Source organism: Odontesthes bonariensis, chromosome 12, assembly GCF_027942865.1.
Source record: "Odontesthes bonariensis isolate fOdoBon6 chromosome 12, fOdoBon6.hap1, whole genome shotgun sequence".
NCBI lineage: Eukaryota > Metazoa > Chordata > Actinopteri > Atheriniformes > Atherinopsidae > Odontesthes > Odontesthes bonariensis.
In genome coordinates, this window is record NC_134517.1 from 18,924,300 (window position 1) to 18,948,206 (window position 23,907).

The 23,907-nt window shown below is 39.9% G+C and overlaps 2 protein-coding genes across 3 annotated transcripts; one reads left to right on the forward strand and one right to left on the reverse strand.

The window, feature by feature from the left end:
- Positions 1-96: 96 nt before the first annotated feature.
- Positions 97-6,096, reverse strand: LOC142396580 (Golgi pH regulator). Its single transcript, XM_075479468.1, has 14 exons — positions 5,866-6,096; positions 4,901-4,960; positions 4,635-4,738; positions 4,437-4,543; positions 4,213-4,314; positions 3,945-4,065; positions 3,686-3,766; positions 3,471-3,580; positions 3,267-3,355; positions 1,856-1,948; positions 1,656-1,751; positions 1,098-1,187; positions 884-949; positions 97-785 (listed from the first exon to the last, which is right to left on the reverse strand). The coding sequence occupies exons 1-14, from the start codon at positions 5,905-5,907 to the stop codon at positions 579-581; spliced, it is 1,368 nt and encodes a 455-aa protein (XP_075335583.1). The 5' UTR covers positions 5,908-6,096; the 3' UTR covers positions 97-578.
- Positions 6,097-6,659: 563 nt separating this feature from the next.
- Positions 6,660-22,244, forward strand: LOC142396583 (OX-2 membrane glycoprotein). Of its 2 annotated transcripts, none has more exons than XM_075479469.1 (7): positions 6,660-6,836; positions 7,860-7,971; positions 8,066-8,386; positions 10,471-10,800; positions 15,777-16,061; positions 18,047-18,148; positions 20,726-22,244. In XM_075479469.1, the coding sequence occupies exons 2-7, from the start codon at positions 7,899-7,901 to the stop codon at positions 20,731-20,733; spliced, it is 1,119 nt and encodes a 372-aa protein (XP_075335584.1). In that variant the 5' UTR covers positions 6,660-6,836; positions 7,860-7,898; the 3' UTR covers positions 20,734-22,244. The 2 variants fall into 2 exon arrangements, with proteins under 2 accessions (XP_075335584.1, XP_075335585.1); XM_075479470.1 differs by having other exon boundaries at positions 7,891-7,971.
- Positions 22,245-23,907: the final 1,663 nt, after the last annotated feature.

The following is a 23,907-nucleotide window of genomic DNA, read 5'->3' on the forward strand; positions in this document are numbered from 1 at the left end:
CACAAACTGCTGCCTTTATTTAATGTTGTTCAAAAAATAACTTTTCCCATTCCTGAAATAAAAGTAGCATTTCATGAAGAAAATAAACACATATCGTTGTAATGAAGCCAAACTTTATGAGTGTCTGTTTTTCTTATCCCAGGTGAATTACATATCTGAACGCTTAACAATGCAGATCACAAGTGGCATCCGTATCTTTTCTTCATATTCGCATCTCAGTGAAGTGAAAAAGGGACACATGGTGAACACTTTTGCTCCAGTGTGTTTAGACATAAGGGGAGTTAACATTTTAGCTCAAGACATAAAATTTCAAAAAAACATAAAGACATAAAAAGTTGGGGAAACAAAATTGAATTCCAATTTTTTATGTTTTTCTTTATTCATTCATTTTTTGTCCACTTTCAGCTTCGTTTCATCTTGTATTCTGATAATTCCCAGAACTTAAGCCCAAAAAAAAAAAAAAAAAAAAAAAAAATCAATCGTTCCTGATTCAGGAATATATCTATAAAAAACGAGATTTCTGGATATCGCTCGGCTCCAGATTAAAAGTCATCAGAGAGAGGACGTGCGGGGAGAGGTCAGAGGGCCATGTGCTTTTCTGGTGACTGTTTGTGGGCGAGATAAAGGAAGAGGATGCTGGACAGGGCGCTGACCAAGAAGATGACATCAAACCAGCGGTGGTAAAAGTTGAACTGCAGCTCTCCCAGAACCTCAGTCACGATGGAACGATACTCCAACGGCATACTCATGCGCATTAGCAGTACAGATGACACAAAATACATTCCCTAATAGATCAAACCACACCAAAGAGAGAGAAAAAAAAAACAAGTCATATTTAACTGCAATTTGTGGGCAGCCATTAACTGTGAAGAAACACACTCACCATGATCTGAGCGAGGACGAGCACAATGACGTTGGAAGACTTACTGCTTGATATCGCGTAGAAGAACTAGAAAGTTACAAGCGGGAAACGTCAAGATTCGAGCAATAAAATAAACTCGATATTTGAAAACGCTCAAACGGAAACCGCTAAAACTATAAGAAATGTTTAACAAAAGTTTTTATGCCACACTAGGCGTTTCGTGCGATAGTCCTACCTTCGTTAGTGTGATGAGCAAGCCTCGTATGGATGTAACGATTATTATTCCAACCAAGATGAAAGAGATGTGTTGGGACCAAAATTTTACCTGGAAGACAGAGAGGAGGAGAACAAAAGAGTCAGAAAAAAAAATAATAAATCACATAATTTGAGGACAACGTTAGAGAAAGAACATGAGAGATTTAATTTTTTTTTGCATTTGGACTGTGAGAACTGCATTTATTAACTGTCTCTGTAGGAAAAGACTAAATTTGAGCACGACTAGGTTCACTGAAGAGAAAACATCAAAGGGAAGATAATAAGACTGCAATTATCTTTACAAAAGAGGTCACTGCAGGTGTGTCTGCGTGCGTCTACTTTATTATTTATTATTATCATTACTGGGTCTTGGTCCCTTTTAGCAGACAAAAGTCAAGTTCTTGTCAATTAAATAATTTCATTTTAGCATAATACTTGTTAAAGTTTAGTTTAAATGTTAAACGTGGCATGGTTAGAGATGAGGTTCGAGTAAGTGGAAACGCATCAGTGAGTTTGTGCGTGTGTGTCTGTGTCTCACGTCAAACTGGATGCCCAAGTAGTTCACTGTAATCTCAATACCCCTCGTCACCGGATCCGTCTTTCCAACTCGATCGAACACTATGTTTATCGTGGCCTACGAGTCAAAGAGAGTTTGTTTCAAAAGAAGTTCATCTCAACCACCTCTAAAACACACAGTAGATTATATGGCTGATAGTAACAACATGCAAAACGTCTTACCATAAATATTTTCCAGACGCAATAGATGGAAAAAAAGTAACCAAGGAAGTTGAAGTATTTTCCCTGGAATGTCTTTGAGTACTCAATTCTCTCCTAAAGACCATGAAGAGTGGCGTTAAAGAGTTAGCGAACCGCTTGTGACACATAAGCAAAATAGACATGGCGTGTATCAATAAATAATGTGCGTCTCCATCAGCATTGAGTAGTGCAGGCTACTGATAACCTGCCCTGCAAACAGAATCCTCCCGTTTTTTTATTTGGAAAGAACAGAAACGCTTGTTTGTATAGAATTTGCTGGCATGAAATATGAAAACGCTACATTGTGTCTAGAAAACCTGCAAAATGATTTTAATCAGACAAAAAAAAAAAAAAAAACAACAGAGCAGAAACAATGTTTTCGCCATTCTGGATAAACCCTCTTTAATGTGGCCCTGTGCTTTAATACTCATATCCGGTCATTCAGATCATATCTGGAAGTCGCCAGACGGTTGTGGAGGAAAACATAAAATGACTTCAAAAGACTTTTTAAACGGGAGAATGGTTTACATATTACATCAGTTGTACCAGTGAGATAATTAGAAACACAACAGACTCCACAGTATGCATGCAGGAGCCTCCCATAAGTGGGTATCGTGACCAGCAGCTTGATTATGCTGGTGGTCATGACTCGTTGATAAACCAAGTGTTTGGGGAAACTAAATTTCATGTACATTTCAAGTCGAGTAGTGCCGACCTCCTTAAATACTCAGCTGTTCGTCTGTCATGGATGGTGTCTGTTTGCAGCATGAGGGTTTTGTCTTAGTCTTTTTTAAAATCATTTAAAAGTGCTTCGTCAATTCATCACTTTTAAATAAACGAGGAAAAAAAAAACTGCTGATTGTGCCCGAGCACATAAACGTGTTAGTCCGACCGAGATCGTACAAAAATCGAGCTTCTCCGAACTGGACTGAGGTTGTAGCTTGTTTTACCCCTGCATGTGTCCACTAAATATCGTCTTAAATGGTCAAAGGCCCTCAGAGTGCACGCTCAAAAATAAATAAATAAAAGAATCGATATGACACTTTTCGTAAGGCATCAACAGACTGTCACTCTGGTCTAATAAAAAACCTGATTTTATACCCTCAACATCCGCTGATGTCGGCTATACTTGCATGTACGATGATCTCCCACAGAGAAAGCAGGCAGTGGCAGAGTGTGTTGAGCATTCCCACACAGTGTACGGTATCGCAGCTTTGGACATTCTTCAGTCAATAGCTTGATTCTGCTTCTATGCATGCAAACAGTTATAAGCATGGTGCTCCAGTTAAATGGCCCGGTTGAGTGTAGCTCGATCAAGTGAGAGTACCCTCCTTCACTAGATAGTAATAAAGCTGCAATAAAGTGTGGTTGTGTGTGTATACATATGTGTTACCTTGGTTGCTTGCAGGTCCACAGTCTCAAGGAAGAGCTGTCTACTCAACTCCTCCAGAGCATCAACCTCCTGCTGGATTAGAGAGAGATCTGGAAGGAAGGAGTCAAGGCTAACATAGACTCCTAATACACCGGACGGTCAACAGGTGGCTGATAATGGAGAATTTTCACTATTATATTAAATCTGAGCGGAAAAAAAGGATTCTTTCACTGCCCGTTTGGGAAGAGGTGACGCTCTTGATCATGCCCCAGAACCCTGCCTGTTTGTTCTGGTCCTCCCCTCGTTGGTACATCTGCCTCCGCGTCATAGCAATTCTTCACAAACAGTACAAAACACATTTACAAAAACAGCAGTACAAAAGCACGTATCGGGAGTTTAAGAGGGATAAGGGAAAAGAACTATAAAATAAAAAAACTCACCTTTTCTTTTTGCTGACAATCATGTCCATTGTTTGCAGCAGCCGCCTCTCCAGAGCAAGGATGTCACTGTCTGTTACATTTCTGTGAACACAACGAAAGCAAGCTCCTTAAAAAGCATCGTCATCTTCAGTATAAATAGCGCCTTGCAAACAGAGTATGATTATTACTGACTCATTAGCGGGCTACGATCCATACATAGCATCGTATAGCTTCCTCAAGGAAGTTTGTGTGAAAAATCGTGGCCTGAGGAATATCATACCTGAGGAAATAGGACATGTATGTGTAGGGACAGTTGACCGCACCAAACCCAGACAGCAGAGCCATGAGAGTGACGCCGATCACACCAACGCGACTTATTAGCTGCTCAATGGACAGAATCCCTAAATAAAAGACAGCGAGCAAACCGACTTTCAACACTCTGACTTTGGTACTATAACTGATAAATCATTTTTGAGTCTATGAGAAAAAATAATGTTTCTGTCAGGTGGCCATAAAAGTGCCGAGTGAAGAAAACGCCACACACTTACCATGTTTTGGACTTAGGATGGGGAATGGGTCTCCCAACTTCCAGAAGAAATACATGAAGGTGAACCACACCATACACGCGAAAAGAAGCCTTTGTCTCTGCACTACACAGACACAAAGCAAACACTTCACTGTGACAATTTGTGGAATAGCATTGAACCAGCAAAAACATCAAACATTTGGTCCAAACGCTTCACTTTCATCCGTCGAAAGTGGTGTCACTTACGCAAGCGTATGTTGCTGACGACAAAGTAACCAATATAGAAAGGCACCACAAAGATCAGGACCAGCAGAATGACGTACAGATTCAGCTTCCAGTGGAAATACCTCGAACTGAAAAAAAGAGGTGAAGATTAGTGTCTTTCGGCAGCTGTGGGCAATAATACACAGATATAGCCCCACAGGGAAAGAAAAAAACACTCACCTGCTGCTTAAGGCACCCAGAATCTCAAAGATAATGAGCTCAAACATGGTACAAGAAAAAGCAAATGTGATGGAAAAAACCACCTGGACAACATACTGTCGCACCTGAAAGCAAAAACAGAAGGCGTGTCAAGAAAGAATTATTGTGACGAGCTGAACTCTTGTGTTTTTTATGTTAGAATCATTAGAGGACATCTTGGGGGTCATATTACCAATACGTTTGCCATAAGAATAGGAAAAAAATAAATGTTGCAAAAAACAGCATACCTCATAGTCTTTGAAAAGCTGCCGCATGAAGAACAACCAGCCAAACCCAAAGAACAGGACCTGTGTTGCATCAAATGGGAATGATTTAGCAGAGGACAGACCTTTTTTTTTTTTTAATCCACTGTTTTAGGTTCATGGTGATAATGCCTCCGTTTTGTCTCATTAGTACAAGTGGTCTCTGTGGTGAGATGGCTGTTTTTATATGAACATATTTCAAAATATGTTTTTCTACACAGACACACACTTAGATAGACACAAAATATCACATAATATTACACAATCGCGAATATTTCAGTTGATGCTGTTCATCTTTAGCGTTTCTAACATTCATCTTGTGGAAAACAGGCTGGATGAATCTACCAAAAAAAACATATTTCCAGCATTATTTCTATACCGTTTTACAATATTTTCTTAGCTTCTTTATGACATTAGCATTGTGGTTTTTACTGATAAAACCAAATGCAACGGTATCCCTGTGGCCTCACGTGGAATTTAAACCATGTGAAAAAGGAGAGACTAATAACCTGAAGAATAACATTCATATTGCATTTGAAATTTGCATCACATATCCACAACTAGTAGTGACAGAACGTGAAAGAAAAATCCACTTATCAGTATGACAGCAGTCAAATACAATGTAGTGAAAATTGTCTGACTTCTCAGTGCTGCAAGTACATTGTGCCAAAATAAGAAAACAACTGGTCAGCAATGATGCATTTGTCATTTTGTGTCAAATGCGCTTGTCCACAACCACACTGCGATATTAATCTCGCCATGAAGCTGTAAAGTGATGACTGTGTATAGAGTTTCTCTAGCCCCAGATATAGATGTTGAAACCTCACCTCACTTTTACGGGACTGCAGTTAAGATTCTAACACGGATTATATTGGTAATATCTAGCATGTGTTAGATTACAACATAGAAATACACGTCATAATTAGTAGGCTTGTCTAACTCGTCGTTACCTGAGAGGTGAACATGATGACTGAGTCCACCAGAAACGACATGACGATATCTGTCAAACAACCTTTAATGCCTCGAAAGTTCACTGTACATGTGTGGCGGCTCCGAGGTCGGGTTCAGTTCATCCTGACCCGACTGTTACAACAGCCTGGCTTGAACAAGAAGCAGATAAATTAGGTCTCCAATGAACTCATTTTAGAAGTAGCTGTTTAGCTGTCATGTTCCAACGGCGGTTCGTAAATACGTCACTAAGATGAGCCCTGCGAAAACACTTCCGTCTCGGGGAACATGACGTCATTTTTTTTTTTTTTTTTTTTTTTTTTTTAAGAGAGAGAGGGAAAAATAAGCGGTTAAAGAAAATATGAGGATTTAACGTGAGCTAACTTGCCTGTTTATACTCCCCGCTGACCTATAGACTCAGACTATAAAAAAAATGTAATAATATCAATTGTAAAAAGTTACATAAAAACCCCAAAAATGTATCTCGGAACCATCGAATAGTCTTAGATTAACACAACAAATTCTGCAAAAGTTTGGATATTTCATATTTGATTTTTATATATATACCAGTAGGTTGTCCTTTCCTTGATGTTAATCTTCAGTATTATTGAGTTTTGAAATATTTAGTGTTTATTGGCCCCTCACGGTTTTCCACGTAGCACGTGTACTGTAAAAGGACCTGTATCAAACGTGCAATGTGCATAAAATAACGCTAGAGGGCGCCCAACACAGCTACAAAAGCTGTGGTTTACCATGGATTTGCACCCACAGCTCCTTGAGCGGTAAGTGCTACTGTCGGATGGTTTTCGCGGAGTTCGTGGTACGCTCAGTCAAAAAACATTTGGATGAGGGAAGAGTAGTTTCTCGCTCGATGATGAGCCCAAAGACTGCTGGGTCATAAGGATGCCTGGGATGTTGCAGAGGTAGAACATCTTAAGCTGTGGCTTTTACCTTTTTGATAAGAACGCAAGAGGTGAGTGTCTCAATTTCATTAGTAAATAACTTAATTAGTGATAGAACAACTAGAAAGCTTGTGATGGAATTGGCTCTCCGTGTAGGAAGTTATAGGTCAAATTATACTGACAGTGCACGAAAATCACGACGTAATAGGGCCTCTGTGTGTCCTATTTGTGTCTGTTTTACACTTGGATGATTATTTCAGATACATTTGCAAGCAAGGAACACTTTTATTTCAAAGTTCTCTGAGGTAGAGTCGATTTTACTTATAAACTTATATACCTATGACTTAATAGGCTACTATATAAAAAAGTCATTGTATTTCATATTTGTAACAGATGTTTGTTTTTTTTTAACCTTTTTTTTTTGGACTTCAGGTTCAAAACGTACAATAATTCCAACTAAAATATAAAGTTGTAGAATCGTGTTTGTTGTGTGTTAAAAGTAGCACAACATTTTTACTTAAGCACAGAAGTTGAGTTAAATCTACCAACTCGCATTCCACCGGTGTTATCTAATTTAGTTCAAATGTGTAACTTTGATGTAATTTCTGTCTTTTGGGGCCTGTGGGTCGCCTTGAATTCACAACTGATTTTTATTTTTTGGGCATGGGCTGCACTGTGGTGTGGTGGTTGGCGTTGTCGCCTAACAGCAAGAACATTCAAATCTTGGCCAGGGCCTTTCCGTGTTAGATAAGAGTTTGCATGTTCTCCCCAAGCATGTGTGACTTTTCTCCAGGTAATCCCCCCACCGTCCAAAAACTAGGCATGTTAGGCTGATTGATGATTCTACTTCGACCCCAGGAGTGTGTGTGTGTGTGTGTGTGTGTGTGTGTCTCATCTGTCTAGAAAATAGAAAATGGATAGATTTGATGGTGTCAGATCGAACTAACCACAGGCGCAGAATTGGCTCTGGAAACAGGGTCAAATGAGGATAGTTTTTTCGAGAGTCCTGTATTACTGTTGGATCATAAGTTGTACAAATTACTGGAACATATGATTTCATTCTGGGATGACTATGATTACTTATGAAATATCAGGAACATTCTTCCTCCTCTTCCACCCGAGCAGTGAAGAAGATGATGATCTCCGCCTCTTGTAGGAAAAGCCTGCAGTTATGTTTACTCCTACTGTTGGTGGAACAACTGCAGTGTGAGTATGAGCGTGCTATACCAAGAGAATTGGGGAAAAAGTCAAACCACACCAGCTTACTGTGTTTTATGTCACTAATTGGTGGATGTTCCAGGCAGAGTAACAGCACCGGAGCGTCTGGAAGCTCAGGTTGACAAGCCGTTCACTCTGAGCTGCAGTGTTTCGAGGGAACGAGGCGAATCCCTGAGGCAGGTTCGCTGGCTGGACGTCCAGAACCAGACCCTGCTGAGCTACCAGCCTGGCAACAGAGACAGTGTGAGTGGCCAGCAGCACGTGGAGCTCACCTCCTCTCCCAAGGACACCTCAGCGATCACCATTCATCGGGTGAGCTTCCGTGATGAAGGCTGCTACACCTGCATCTTTGACCTGCAGCCCTCCGGTTCGAAGCAAGGACAGACGTGTCTCACCGTTTTGGGTGGGTAAACTCAATAATGTTGAATATTTTGATCTTCATGAAGTGGCATTTTGGCAAAGAGCAAAACAGAAAAGTGTGATAGTTCTAATGTAACTAGAAAAATAAACCATAAACTAAAAACCTATGTATTTCTGACTTGGGAAGCTAGAGACTCATTAAGGTGTTTGGCAAATTTCAAGAAAGACAAGGATCTGACCAGAGAATGGAAGAGAATGAGTTTGGTTTTTCATCATGAAGGAATTACTGTACCTCGCATCTCACCAGATGGCATCTGGGATAAGCTCCCTGGATGGACATAATTTGTTTTTGCTCTCTTGATAAATATTTTGAAGTGTGCACTAAAGGCCACACAATTAAAATTAATAATTGTGAAAAAGCTTAAAGATGCCATGTTGAGATTAAAAAACCAACATGGCACTCAGAAGGCAATCATTTATGGGCAAACAAACTAAATGGGTAAGCAAGGGTGATATCTATTAGTGATTACATACTGACTACATACAGTATGTACATACAGACCGTCTCACTGATGGACGGAGCCAACCACTGTTGGATGTTAAGCCTACGCTGCATCAGATGCACTCAGTTTGCAGCAGCACAGCTCCAAACATCTGGAGTTGTGTTTCTATTCATGGAAAAGAACTTACAGTAAAGACATATTCCCTCATATATTCAGTCCTATTGAGAGAAGCTTGGTGTTGTGATGCAGCTGGAAAAGTCATGACACGGTGTGATAATCCCCTACTGGAGAGCTAATTGAGATATGATCTCAGTGACACAATGAAGGGAGACAGACCTCACCCTTAGAAACAAACCGAGGAGCTCACATATCCAGAATCGCAAGCATAAGTCTTATGAGCTCACCTGTCCTCTGTTTCATACAGGATTAATATGAATGTACATATGTTTTCTGTTTTAGAAAATCAAAATGATACATTTGTTTGAGTAATTGTTCAGCATAGAGTTGCTATCAGTATGAGTGAGAAATAACCTGGCTTGCAACAGATATGTCTCAAGAGGATCATAAAAAGCAGTTGTCTGGATTCTGTCTTCATTGTTGCTGTCCCTGTTGCTTTTTCATGGCTTGACTGATGTTGGATGCCTGCCCTTTGCACACATCCATTAGAACTGAAAGTATGTGAATACAGATGTCCCTAAACACCGTTAACTTCTGAACACAACCCGATGAGCCTGCTGAGACCGGGCCGGTCATGTTAATAAAGCGTTGTGCAGCACTAAGAGCATGGAGGCTTATTGTGCTAAGCAGAAACAGCTGGTGCAGATTCCAGGGACTTGTTTCTGTTTGGGTGTCTCATATTTCTGAATATTAACTTTGTCCTGTTTGCACATTCTGCCTCCCTGCTCACTTTAGTGATCTTTTTTTTCTCATGCTTAAAGGATAAGACCGGTTTTTTGACATTGGGCCCTTGATTTCACATTATAACATGATGTTCTACTCACCCCTGCTTGTTGTTGAACATTTGGAGCTGTTCCGAAGATATTCGCGAGGCGTCTGGCTGCTCTCTTGAGATATTCGGCCATGAAACGGTTTCCTATGGGCAAGCTTATACAGGCACAAACTACGCTGTTTATAATTTATTAATTACTCTACACTAGCACTGATAACGTGGAGGTGCGTCGCTTACTTAAAAAAATCCGGGTTACTAATTTTGAATTTTAGCCGAATGAATAAATAGGCAGCAGGTCTGTGGGCTGTCTGTGGCAGCAGCACGACGAGGACGTCAGTAACACCCACTTTACGACGAAAAAAACAAAATTACAATAACCCGGATTTTTTTAAGTAAGCGACGCACCTCCACGTTATCAGTGCTAGTGTAGAGTAATTAATAAATTATAAACAGCATAGTTTGTGCCTGTATAAGCTTGCCCATAGGAAACCGTTTCATGGCCGAATATCTCAAGAGAGCAGCCAGACGCCTCGCGAATATCTTCGGAACAGCTCCAAATGTTCAACAACAAGCAGGGGTGAGTAGAACATCATGTTATAATGTGAAATCAAGGGCCCAATGTCAAAAAACCGGTCTTATCCTTTAACTTTTTTTTTCTTTTTTTTTCATCCCCAGCACAAGTTGTAGCTGACAGAAACAAAACAGCAGTGAGTGGCAAGAGGGCCTCCCTGTCATGCTCCTATGGTTTGCCTGAAAAGGTGCAGCAGATTGTATGGAGACACACATCTGCCCAGGGGGAATCCACAGAGGTAGCTTCTTTTGCAAAGCGCAGCGACCCCATGATCGAACCATCGTACCAGGGAAGAGTCTGGCTCGCTGCTTCCCTGTCAGACAGCCACCTCACCATCCAGCCCGTTGCTATCAAGGACGAGGGCTGCTACACCTGCCTATATGAAACTCATCCAGATGGGCCGAAGAGCTCCGTTGTTTGCCTCTCCACCTATGGTAAAATTCAGTTTTTCATATGAAAAAACAATTGAATCAAAAACAAAGCATTGGGCCCTGAATTTGATTCACATTCTTGGTGTAGAAAATAAGTGGAAATGGTGTCCCTGCAGTGTGTGAGGCTTTTGTTTCCTTCCTCCTTTTGTGCTCGTGTTCAGCCCAGCACCTGTTCTTCATAGGCTGGAATGTGCATTCATATTCCCAGTTTGTACAAATCTGTTTTTCCCATTTATCTGTGACTGATAATTTGTCATATTTTTTAAGAAAATAGAAATATAATATTTCTTCACTGACATGTCTCTTTAAGAGACTAAGAGCAGGAGTCTATTGATTCCAGTGGGGCGAATATCCTCACTCGCCGATTCTTTCGCCCAGTTTCCAACGGGAACATGCTGAACGCATTTTATTTTACACAAGCCACACATATATCAAACATTCTTACACTAAGTCAATATTTCACACAGACAAATCAGAAGAAAATTAACTTTATCTGCGGCCTGTGTGTGTCTCTTGAGATCCAGCAACAGAGATAGTTTTTGACAAAATGAAATGTTCCAAATATAATCTAGGTGCATGTATTAAAACATTTATATCTACAGATGAAATCAGAAAACACACATCCAAATTTACCAACACTGATAACACTTGAACTACGCCCACTTAGGACACCACCTTTCATCATTTCATACCACTGGTGCAACTTTTATTTCTTAATATTTGGGATTGTCTTTTCAAGATGATTTTTATTCTAATCAGATCTAATAATTTATTTTAGCAATAGCTTTTGCAAATAGAAAGTAGCATTATCCTATTTCCACATGCCAGGGCTAAATATTTATGTTTTGTTTGAGGCATTTGAATTGGTGGGCCACGCCTTTCGGTCTGAGCGAGAATGTGTGGAAGATGAGCTTTTAAAAGTCATAGGAAAGTGGAGGAGAAAGAGAATAGCTATAGAGAGTAAACTTTAGCAAACTTTGGGTGGTCTCTCCACTGTTTGAACACAATTCTATCTTCAGGGAAAGGTATTCTGGTGTCAGGTTTCTTCTCTTATTAGACTGGCACCTATCCTAGTCAGACTGTTCACAAACACATTGGTCTGCATGTTGTGGCATACAGCGACACGCTATCACTCCCAGCTAGTCCCACACCCGCACACAGTCAGAAGCCTCGGGCACAGGGTACCCTCAAAGCATCATTTTGAACATGCAATATTTTCTAAGATGTTAAAAAAAAGTAGAAATGTATGTTACCATGGAAAAAAGTTGGTAAACCTTTGTGCAATGAAATCTATTTTATTGTGTTGTTTAATCCCTGACCGTGATGCTGTCTTAACCTTCACCAGTTACTTCCGATGCATAATGAAGTAGCATAGTAGAGCGAAGGACTGGAGCAGGACCCCCTTGCTAAGGATTAATTGAGAGTTGGGCGTCTATTCCCCTCCTCTCACATTACCTCCTTACTTTCTGTGTGTTCATTTTTGATAGCACAGCATTAAAGGAAGACATTTCCTGCCATCGTTTACTATTAATGCAACTGGTATGTCACCGACCGACGCAGCAGGATAACCTTCAACATGTAGCAGTTCAGTGTGTGAAGGAAAGCGATCATCAGTTGATAACTGAAGCAAGGACCCCTTGACAAGCAGCAGTGTTTCACAAGTTGGGAATGAGAATGTGTTATGGACAAATTTATGCATTTACATGCATTTGTAGCATTTATAGTATGACAAAGATGTAGCGTGTGAAAGCTTATAAAGAGTGGCTCAACATTTTGTTGCCACGATTTGGAAAAGAGCTAACACTTACATTTTAACCTGATCAAAGCTCTGAACGGCCTTTATAATGTGTAATCTTCTGATTCAAAGTGGACCACACTACCGCCTGTGCCACTGCTGCCCCCCATGTTTATGTTACTTCACTCATCCAAGCGAACCTCCTCCACCCTCACTCATAGTTACACTTCCTTTCAAAAACTAACCTTCCAAAAACCTCGGCAAGAATTTTCCCCTAACAAGATTTTGGGAGAGAACCTTTTCGTAATGACACGTAGAACAATCTGACCTCATCCTTTGCAAGCACAAGCAGTTTTATTTTGCCAGGTTTGTTTTGTCCCAGGTTGAAATTTCTGTTTGATTTTCTTCTAACCTAAGGTTTTGGCAAGCTCAGTTTGCCACATTAGGGGACAACTGCCTGCCAATTACTCGTAGGTTTGTTGCTTGAGTTTCAACCTGGAGTCATGTCTACGTATAACTACCAGGATTACATCCCTCCGTAGCTGCTCAGAAAGGAAACACCACCCTTGGAAGCATTCTCCTACTCTAAATGGAATTTAGATGGAATTAACCTGGAATAACTCTGACTCGATTTTAGTTAACTCACTTACTATTCATTAGCTTATGAGCCTGCTGAAATTATCTTTACCTAGTCTTTATTCTCAAAATTGATTAATAAATGGACATTTTGAATTAGTGTGATAAATAAAGAGACAAGGTACCTCGAAAGTCCAAGTGAGGCTTAACCTTGGAGCCATGAATGTGTGCACCAGAGTAACCTCTGAGTTTCCAAAACCAAATTTTAAGGCAGTCAATCAACGTGACATGCGGTCATTCGCTCTAAACCAACACACAGTATAGCCAAAACTGTATTTGTTGGCAGTGCCATTGTTGCCGCTACAGTTGTGGATCTTTTGCGGTTTTGATTGAGTGTCGCTTTTATTCGAAATGGAAAAAAAAAAAGATGCACATTTTAAAGGGCTGTAGCAGTGAGTAAATCTGTTTTACAGTAGATGAAGGAGCTGGGAGGACACGAGGATAAACAAAGAATGGAGACTTTTGTGCGAGAAGACTTAACCTGGACTTTGCTGGCAGGACACACAGGTACCACTGGGATTTGGACAGGAATGTTGATCTTGTGGCTGCAGAATGGTTTTATGGTACAGCAGCTGTAGAGTGTCAGTCAGTTTGCTAACACACGAACACAGAACAAGTGTGTCCACGTGAAGAATGGACCATCAGAAAGAATGATGGAGGCAGGGAGAGAGATCCTGATGCATGACTGTGTTAGTGTTTGCAGCAGACAGTGATTCTCTCTGTGCTTTGTCTGCATCCCTTTGTGCTCATTTGCTTTTCCACTTTTCTCACATTCCCTTTTCTCTCACAGTAATCTCAAGATACAGATGTGCTTTTGTTTGAAATTGAACTGTACAGTACAGTAGGTGTTCCTAGTGCTGAGACATGATTAGCATTAATGTTTTATTCTTGCTGTCTGTTTCATTCCAGTTTGGATGACGTAATGCCCCCCGCTTTGCTCCCACTTTTAAATATACTCTCCATGAACAGTGACTAACCAGAAACACTCAAGCATATTATTGATCATTCGACTGCTTGTGTCTGCACTGCTTACGTTTTCTCATAACAGTTAGTGTCTGGTGCCTGGAGAGGTGTAAACTCACCAGTGCTTTCTCCTTTTTTTTATCAGAATGGGCCAAAAATTTCTATCTCTCAGATGGAATTCACTTGTTTTTCCAACAAAAGGAAGGCCTGTTTCCCTTGCATTGATTTCAGTGCTTTCTGCCTATATTCATTACGTAACTATAACTTTCACATGTGTTGGTAATCAGTTCAAATCGTCTAAATGATCTTAATGTGTGATTTTACAACATGACAAATGAATCAGTAAGGCCTTTATGCTATTTCCAAATTAGGTCTCTGAGCCAGCTAATGGCTATGAAGTTGTAAGACACTGAAGCTAAATTCATGACTAAGGTCCTTAAGTTTATATTTGATTTATAAAACCTACTGCATAAACTGCCCCATGAAAGGATTATAATCGGAAGTGTGTAAACTCAGTGACACTATAATTCAGTTGCTTTGCAAAAGTTCGATTCATCATACTGCAACTGAAGAAGTCACTGGGTTCAAGTCTACATGTGACCATATCAGATGTAATTTTGCAGTTTGAGCTAATTTACGTCCTATAAAATGTGTGTGGTGGCGGAGGTGTCCTTCCCACCCTCGTGATTTAAGTATCACTGGTATAAATTGTGGGAAATGGTTTGTTATTCTTTTTATGTAACTAAACTACAATATCTGCTGTTGTATCGGTTATTGTGGGGGGCTGTAGATGTACAAAGTATAATCAAATACCTCCGAAGAAAATTTCAGCACCATGCCTAAATACATACTTTAATTGTATTGCGACATCAACTGAATGTCTTTGAGGGGAAATGAAAACTGACACTCTACTAGACACTTTACTAGAACAACGGTATAATTGTATGTCTTTGCATTCAAGAATTGATTAGATCTATTAATCACTGTGCAGTTATTCAAATATTTGACTGCTGTTAAACCTCACAGCAGCTACTTGCTAACCTTAAGGGTACTATTATGGTTTGGAATTTTATTTGAATTTTTTCCCTGCTCTAACCCACCCCACAACCTAGCATTTTCCAGGCTGTGGTGGGTGAAGTTCATCCCTCAAAAACGCTGAAAAGATTCTTAATCTATAACAGCCAAATATCTGTGGCTAAATGAGTTCTTGCCAACAAAAATGTTCTTGGTTCCAGTGCATCACATTCCTCACACAGCGCTCAGAACAGAGAATTGAAAACGGTCGGAGATTTACTTATGGATCTTATGAAAGCAGGAATTTGCGTCTTAGCTGATCCCAGGTATTTAAGGTTTTGTCCCAGATATCATGATACACAAACATAGTCTCATCTAAAATATGGATTTGACCTAGTTTGTGTATTAAGACAGTACATTTAATATGCCTTCCCTAACACAGCAGGTTTTTCATACATTTTGTGCTGTTTTATTACGATTATTTAACGTTTCTAGAGTTTCCCATATTGTGCCTTTAACACACACTGCAAGAGAAAAAAAAGACATTGAACAGTGAGATTGTGTTTGTTAACCTGTGTCGCTGTATTATGGTGTCATTTTTAGCATTTTATTTTTTTATTCATTCTTGCAGTGCTGCCAAAACCTCAAGTGAGTTACAAGACCACCTCTCCAGGTGTGATTGAGGCCAACTGCACCTCAGTGTCCCGGCCCCCAGCAGAGATTGTGTGGAATGTTGAGAGAGACAACCGTACCATGGGCCCCCCCGTGACAACACAGCTTGCCCAGGGCGATGGGACCACTCTGGTTATCAGCACACTGACTGTCCGATCGGGGCTGCTGAAAGACGTGTCCGTCAAATGCTTGGTGCACCACAAGGGGCTCGAGTCACCAATTGCTGTATCCATGAACACTAAAAGTGAGTTTTTTTTATCAGTGAACCTTTGCATCCTAGAGTCCAAGATGGCAATCTTATATATTTGAATAGGTGCATGAAATCGTAAGATTTCTCAATTTTGGCTTCTAAAGAAAGCACAATACTGTCCCAATCAGTCAAGCTTGTGGGAGCTACAAACTGAGATTCTCGCTCAACGAGCCAGCTGACTTTCTGCTGACTCCCTGTACCCATGATCTGCTTGAAATAATGGGGCATTGAACTTGAACGTTGGAGCCTAGAATAGCATCATACTCAAGTTGACTGTGTTCAAGTTGTAAAGGAAATGGGGTCTGCTCTCTGAAATCATTAGTTAGCATTGCAATAAATATTGAAGCCCATTTTAACGCTTTAACAATATGTGCACCGATAGACGTTGGACAGCATTATGCCTCCGACTGATTTTATGAGGCAGAAATTGATTGAAGTGCTAGTTTTATGTGCCATGCAGCTATGCAGAATGTTGAGTTCAGGGTTTAGGAGCTCCCTCCAACTCCCTCCACCCTGTTGGAAATCTGTTTTGGGGTATAAACCTTTCCACTAAGAACTTTAAAAATTCTGACATCCCATTTCAAATGGAAAGTACTGTTAAATTTGCACTTTCCAAATATTACTGCGTCATAAGGATCCACTTCTAATGATAAAAAAAAGTTGTTTTATGGGGTTTGCAATCATTGGGGAAAAGGGAGGCGAGATTGTTGTGCCACAATGTTGTGTGTAAGGTGCAGAGATGAAATGGATGGACAATTTTTGCACCTCTGAGCGGTCAGTGGAGTTCAAGCCAAAATCTGTGTTTTTGAGGAAGTACTGGCATGGGGACATGGGGGTCTTGCGTTTCAATGGAAAAACACTGCAACTACACTCCAACGACACACCACCATCCAACCGGTCTTGGAAATCGTTGATAAAAAGTCCTAGAGGTTCTCAGAGATGGGCCATGGCTCCTGATCTCTGGACAGAGCTAGACTAGACCCGCCCTCCTGGTGGAGGTTTTTCGCTTAGTGGAGCTAATGGGCTACTGGGCAGCGTCACTGTCATGTCCCATGGTTCAGGGAGGACCCAAATGCAGGACTGGGCAGGAGGGAGTTTGTTAGTAAGGAAAAATACATTTATTTTTGACTAAATCCAAACACTGCAGAGCTGGATAATTGACAAACAGCAATCCAGATGGCACAGTAAAACAGAAACAGGGCTTAACTTGGCACGGGCAAAGGGACAATGGAAGAGAACAATGATAAGGATCTTGCAGTGATCAGTAATGACTTAATGCAGATCAGGTGTGGCGATCAGAGACAGAAACATTGTCTAAGTCAAAGGCAGGACGCAAAACTAAGTGGAATGAATAAAGCGAGCACGATCTATAAAATAAAAGAGGAAACAAAGTTAACAAGAATACAGAACTGAACAGAAACTAACTCAACACAGACAGGAGTAAGGCAATAGCAATAAACCTAATAAAACCCAGACTAACCCGGCATAAATCCTAGATACCAAAGGACAGCATCCGATCCAAACACAGCAGACCCAAAAACCATGACATTCAATTTATTTACCACAACATATTGACTGTGAGGCAGAAGAGTGGTCACAATCTTCTCATTCAAACCTCTGCCAGATGGTGAATAAACATATTTCCATCCTAAAATTAAAAAACCCTATTGCTGATATGGCTTTGATAGACATATGCAGCACTGATATGGCTTTAGTATGTTGGTGGCCTTCAGTTAATTAGGTTTTACTGGGTCAAAAGTGCACACATTAGAGAAATCAGATGGTAACACTATAAACTAGATCTCAAATTTAATTAGAGATTATCCAAAATTGGAAAGCAGTGTTCAAATTAGCACAGAGTATGCTGCACATAGACACAGAAAAACCAGCACCTAAATTGAATTGAAAATGTATATGTTTAACTGATAATGGAAAATAATAAATCTCCTGATCAGGTCTCTCCTCTTTTTCTCTTCTAGTTGGCACAGCTCTCACAATACTGATCTCAGTCACCACAGTAGCCGCTCTGCTGGTTATGTCCCTCTGCTTCTGCCTTTGGAAGTGTTTTTTGCGTAAAGAAGGTGAGCAAATGTTTGTTTGGCTTTCCTTCTACTATAATGTTACATCTGTCGCTGTCAAAAGTTTACGTCAAAAATATGGTCGCCGCATCTCCATGCACCTCCTGTTATTGTTCGACATACAAATGAGCGTCAAATGTGGCTTTAAATAACAGGTGGGATAAGCAAGTTCCCTCAAACTGACAGGATAAGTTAAAGATAAAGAATATTTTGAATATTTTAACATTTTAAAAGAACTGTAAAGGAAAGAAAGCTTAAAAAAATGGTTAACAATGTATTACATGTATTTGGCATATATATGTATTTTTGACAAGTTTTGCGGTTATCCACTCACTCAACAGACATCCTGTTGAGCTAAAAGAAATTATTTTGAATTCAACTGAATTTAATAGTCAGGCTTCTCTCCCTAATGTGGGTTTTGGCAAAGTGTTTGGGTTACTTTAGAAACAAGGAAGGAACAGATGTCTCTTGGGATGTTCTGCAACACTGCTGTTGCTATAAAACACTGGTGTCGTTAATGGCCAGTAAGGCAAGTCTCAGTGGGCAGAATGTGTGTCCAATCTCAGTCATGCAGTGTGATTTTGCGAAATCTATCACAGCATGTAGAATTTTTCAATATAACATTTTTTGTATTAGTTTCAGTACTTTGCGAGGCAGCTGGATTTTTTGTGAGATGTGCTAGAGTACAATCACAAGAGGATATACTTGCCAGGTTTCAATGTATATGTTAAATGTAAGGTTTTAGGAGTGATGACAGTCAAGAATGCTGGCGCCTGAACAGGTTGGTGCTTTAGTATCAGTTTTGCCAGAGCCAGGTCATAGATCTTCAATGAAAAAATAGCAGTTCATAGTATGGAAGGCTTTTACTTCTAGAAAAGATGTTTTTTTGCTGCTCTCTCTAAAGGGTGAAGTAAGAATGTGATCAACTGTTTGGCGACAATTTGTCGTTGCTCATTGATCTTAGTGGTTGAAGTTCACTCATGGTTGATGATGATGGACAGACATGAGGTTCATACAATTACTTGCCAGGTGTATTTTTATACTTGCCCTCCCTTTTGCTGAAACTGTTCACCTCCCCAAATCAGGCTCACAGGTCCTATGTTCATGCAAGCAGATACTAGCTATACTAGCTGTTCAAAGAAAATCCTGGTCTCAGTGGTCATGAGAGCATCTGCAAGTGTCCATGATGGTGACAATTACATTTTAAAACAAATGTATTTGAGCCCTGGACGTTATTGTTTTAAATTCCAAACCAAGTGATGTTATTATCTATACCCAACATGGAAGTGTTGAAGGCTCTTCAGCAAAGTCCTGTTATGTTATTGATCAAACATTACTCAGTAGTGAAAAAACAGTTGTCATTTGTTGGTCTTGCTTTTGCATCACTCAGTGGTGTATATATTTCCAAGCAATGCATGTAGCTACGCCTGCTTCCACATTTTGGCTTCCTTAAGAAAATACTTGTGAATGATATCCAGTCTAATGTAGCAATGGTCATAAGAGTCATATTTCCCTCCTCCCAGAGTCCATTATGGGTCACATTTAAGGGTATGAACAAACGACCTATAAGGTTGTACTGATTAGGGCAGAGGTCTTCAACAGGGGGTCCGCGGAGGTACTGCAGGGGGATCGCGAAATCTTTGGTTGATTAGACGATTTTTAATAAATATATTTTTTTTTTCCAAACAGTTTTTTCTCACAAATTGTGTGCAAACGTGTGCCATGAGGATTTGAGGATTCATTGTCCCATCTACATGCATGTTTAAAGTTAAAATCTGTGGATTATTTGAATAGCTCAGTGTTGTATGCAAGATGTTTGTTTATAAATGGCAGTGGCACGGCCACCCTGTACCTTGCACATGTTTAAAATAAAAACATGAATATATTAACCTGTGTATTATTTGAATAGCTTAGTATTGAATGTACAATAACAGAGTAGCTATATTTATACACGGCACTAGGCCCCGTTAAATATAAAACACAATTGTATGCCATATAAATAGTAGGGGGGTCCCTGCTCCAACTCTCCATCAGTTTGGGGGTCCCTGGCCTGAAAAACGTTGAAGACCCCTGCTTTAGGGGACTGTTGGTTTTGCAAGCACTTTCTTGGAGAAACTTCATAGGTGTTTCTGTGTAGGAAACATCAGGTTGAGGATTACTTGAACAGCCAAATTCATTTCAGAAAAGGAAGCAACTTTACGTCCTGCCTTTGTGCACCGTATTCTTCCTGCTCACACATGCAGCTGCATCCAGCTGCAGCACCTGCTCATAGAGGCTTGAGTGGTCTGCAAATTTAACCATTTATCTAAAAGAAGGTTGCAGCTGAACGCTTTTCCCATCTCCGACAGGCATTAGAAAAAGTGTGAAATAAAGATAACGTGGGTCTCCTTGATGATGATGTATATGTGAATGCAGCGCTGCACCATCCAACCTCCTAATGTGTTTTTGTGTGTGTGTGTGTGTTTTAAACTGGTATACACTCAGACAGTTATCCTTTGTACAAGTATCTATTTACAAGTGTTTTCTTGATACATCTTAAATTATTGTGTCATCACGCTCTCCCTACACATTTATTTTCAGATGATTAATCTAACAAGAGACCAGAGGCTGAAAAGAAGTTGTGCTTCTTAGAACCAGCCTTCGAAGATCATTCCCCCGCATCGTTCTCGTCGTCATCATTATCAGTAAATTGGTGCAAAGAGAAGATGTTTTGACACACCTCCACAGGACGTCCAGTACAATCCCATTTATGAGCACCAACTGGACATTCACCTCTGCTCCACTGCCTCTGCATCTGACTCTTGTGTAATCTTGGCTGTCCTCACATGGTGTCTATGAGAAGCAGTTTCACAGATTTTCCTTTTTCTTTTTTTTTTCTGCCTCTGGCTCTGTAATTGATTGAGTCAATGGCCACACATTCCACTGCCAACCGCAAAGTCTCTGCATGGCTAAGTTAAATGCGGTGATTTTTCAGCACACTGCATCTCCCCAAAAGACCATGTTCTGTTTGCCTCTGTCTTTACCTGTTTTTTTTTTTTTTTAAAGAAGTGTGGTGTTTTTAGAGTTTTCTTACTTGTTTAAATCCACTTAAGAGAACATAAAAACATTTGTGAGCCACAGAAAAGACTCTTAATATTTTGGGAAATTGGCATGGAATTTTATCAATAAAAAAACAGAAGGTAATTGCAAACCTTATACTTTGAATTATCCACCAAATCAACACATCGAGCTGACATTTAAGGTTTTTCCTCTTGTTGTACCTCAGCCAAAGATCTGTTGTCACTTTAGTATTATGAGAGCTGAGTGGGATTACGGGCACCATGAGATTGCTTAAAAGGGCTGCATACTCATACTTTGTCAGTATAATATCTATTGTAAACTTTTCTGCATGGTTCAGTCGATTGGTGGAGTGTGTGCGTGTTTGTGTATATATGTGTGTGCTTGTGTGTATTTGTTAGAGGTTAAATTCCACGGTCAGATGGCTTGAATCAATTGCCTGAAGAAGCAACAGTGAAACCTTTTAGGTGCCCCTGAAAGGAATGCATGTCTTGTTACTTGTCGTGCATTCAGTCACTTTTTGTGTCAGTGGTTTTCGAAAAATGATTTGAGGACTTCAGGTTAAATATCCCAGAGCCGCTCTGCTCATTTTTATGTCGCAATAAGATCAAAGAGGCACCAAAAGTACCCGCTTATAATATAATGCAATGATGCTTCTAGGTAATATTATGTTCACATGTATACAGTGACGTTTTAAAAGCTTTGTGTTGAAGTAACACTGCATATTGGAGCAAATGATTTGCATCTCCGAGTTACTGACTTTATCAAGAGAAGAGTTGGTAGGAAAGTTATCAGCCTTTATTGATCTCATTTTCTGACTATTGCAAGTTCCTGTAGTTTTTCAGTATTCACAAACGGAACCAATCACATCTGAATACTTCTGTAAATGGTTTTAATTACTGAAACGTGTTGAGGCATCCAGACCTACATGGAGCAGCTGTAGTCCAGGAAAAAAAAACGAAAAAAAAACATCACGTCCAACTATGCATGAAAAGTTAATGTAATAAATGGAACAAATAATAAAAGAATAAAAACAACAACAAAAAACACTGAACTTTCATTTGTTTGAAATCTCTTACCCATTTTTCAGCTCAGCTTTGTACATCTGAAACTGGATTCAGTGAAACATCAAATTCTTCTCTGGTGTGCCAGACCTGCCTGCCAGATGCTCATTTTTGGGGCCTTTTATTATTATTTTTTTATCCCAAGCCAGATGAGTTAGGGAGGATCTCGGAAAAAAAAAAAAGAAAAGAAAAATGTGCTCACACACGCACGCAGATAACTTACAGCACCTTAATTCTTTTGTGATTTATTCTTAAGCTCAGGGGTAACATAGAGCATTTGTATTTTCCTTTAGAATTGTGTTTTTGGTATTTAACTCAGCACATGTATAAATATAAAGGTGTATGTATCAAATAGCTGGAACTGGCGTCAGATGTGCAACAAAAACAGGGTTTTTAATTTAGTCGTTTAGATTTATAAGCTGAGAACTTGTTTAACCTCTTTGGTTATTGAACTAAAACACTCTAGATGGAATGAGTCTCAGATTTTGCTCCCTCCTGTGTCTCGCAGATGTGTGTTATTACAGCAGCAAAACCTCACGCCTTCAACATTCCTGCCAACCCTGTCAGAAGGTGTTTATGTTGTGGTGCTATACAATAGACTCAGGCCACACAGATTCACATCACACGTCTCAGCAGAAAATGTTGATCTTTGTTAAAGATTCTGGACTCCGCTACTCAAGACCAAAAGCTGAAACCTTTTTGGGTCCCATGCCAGGTAAGTGTTTTTAAGGAATGTGGGTGTTCAGGTCATAATATGGAGACGTGTTGAGGGAAAAGGGGGGAGGAGTAGCTTTAGTAGTTTTTTTTTCTCTAGACAACTGAATTAAAGCTCCACATCATGTATAAGGTTAGTTTACTTGATATTATTTTTAGTTTAACCTTCAAAAATTAAATTCTCATTCACTATCTGTTGGAGACATCCTCTCGGATTTATTAGATTTTAGTGTCTCAGTGATACAGACTGTCCAGAGTCAGACCTATTTAACGCATGCATTAATGCAGAACCACAATGATTCAGCACACCTTGTCAAAGGGTTAGTGCAAATCAAGCCCTCGCAAAAGCTTCCATGCTCTCAATCTCTTGCAATCTGAATCATGGCTTTGTCCACAAGAGAAGAAAACTACAATTAGCAATGTGTGTGTGCATGCGTGAAGGACTACAGCACAGAAGGTGTGTGTGGGCTGTGACTGTCAGACACCACACCTGAATGAAAAGAAAAATACACTCAGAGACACAAAAGTGTAGTCCCATGGCTCAGGATTTATAGACGGCTACATTTCAGCTTTTCACCACCCTCTCCTGGGAATGCATACCAGCGAGTATAATGTAAGAAATACATAAATGAGGCAATATTATTCAACAGCCTTTTTTTGACATTTTCAACATGCCATGTTTAGTGAGCCGTTCATTAGAGAACCAGGATTTACAAATGAAGGAACAGTGTGCTCCCCTGGATATTATCAAAAGAAAACTGAATTACCATGATGTTTGTCCATGTGACGTACTGGATGTGTTCAGCAATATGAGCAATGACTTGTGGCCTCGTGGATTGAATGGATTGCATACTGGATCTTATATCTTTAATATATTCAATATAGATACTTTGTGTTTGACCCATTCACCTCAGCTGAACTTTGGCC

What these genes read in the sequence shown, in the direction of transcription:
- LOC142396580 (XM_075479468.1), bottom strand. Translation starts at nt 5,907, where the DNA reads ATGTCGTTTCTGGTGGACTCAGTCATCATGTTCACCTCTCAG. An exon ending in ATTGTCAGCAAAAAGAAAAG is followed by an intron (nt 3,581 to 3,685) that starts GTGAGTTTTTTT and finishes CTGTTTGTGAAG; the next exon opens with AATTGCTATGACGCGGAGGC. An exon ending in ACTTGGGCATCCAGTTTGAC is followed by an intron (nt 1,188 to 1,655) that starts GTGAGACACAGA and finishes TCTGTCTTCCAG; the next exon opens with GTAAAATTTTGGTCCCAACA.
- LOC142396583 (XM_075479469.1), top strand. Translation starts at nt 7,899, where the DNA reads ATGATGATCTCCGCCTCTTGTAGGAAAAGCCTGCAGTTATGTTTACTC. An exon ending in TGTTTGCCTCTCCACCTATG is followed by an intron (nt 10,801 to 15,776) that starts GTAAAATTCAGT and finishes TCATTCTTGCAG; the next exon opens with TGCTGCCAAAACCTCAAGTG. An exon ending in TGTATCCATGAACACTAAAA is followed by an intron (nt 16,062 to 18,046) that starts GTGAGTTTTTTT and finishes TTTCTCTTCTAG; the next exon opens with TTGGCACAGCTCTCACAATA.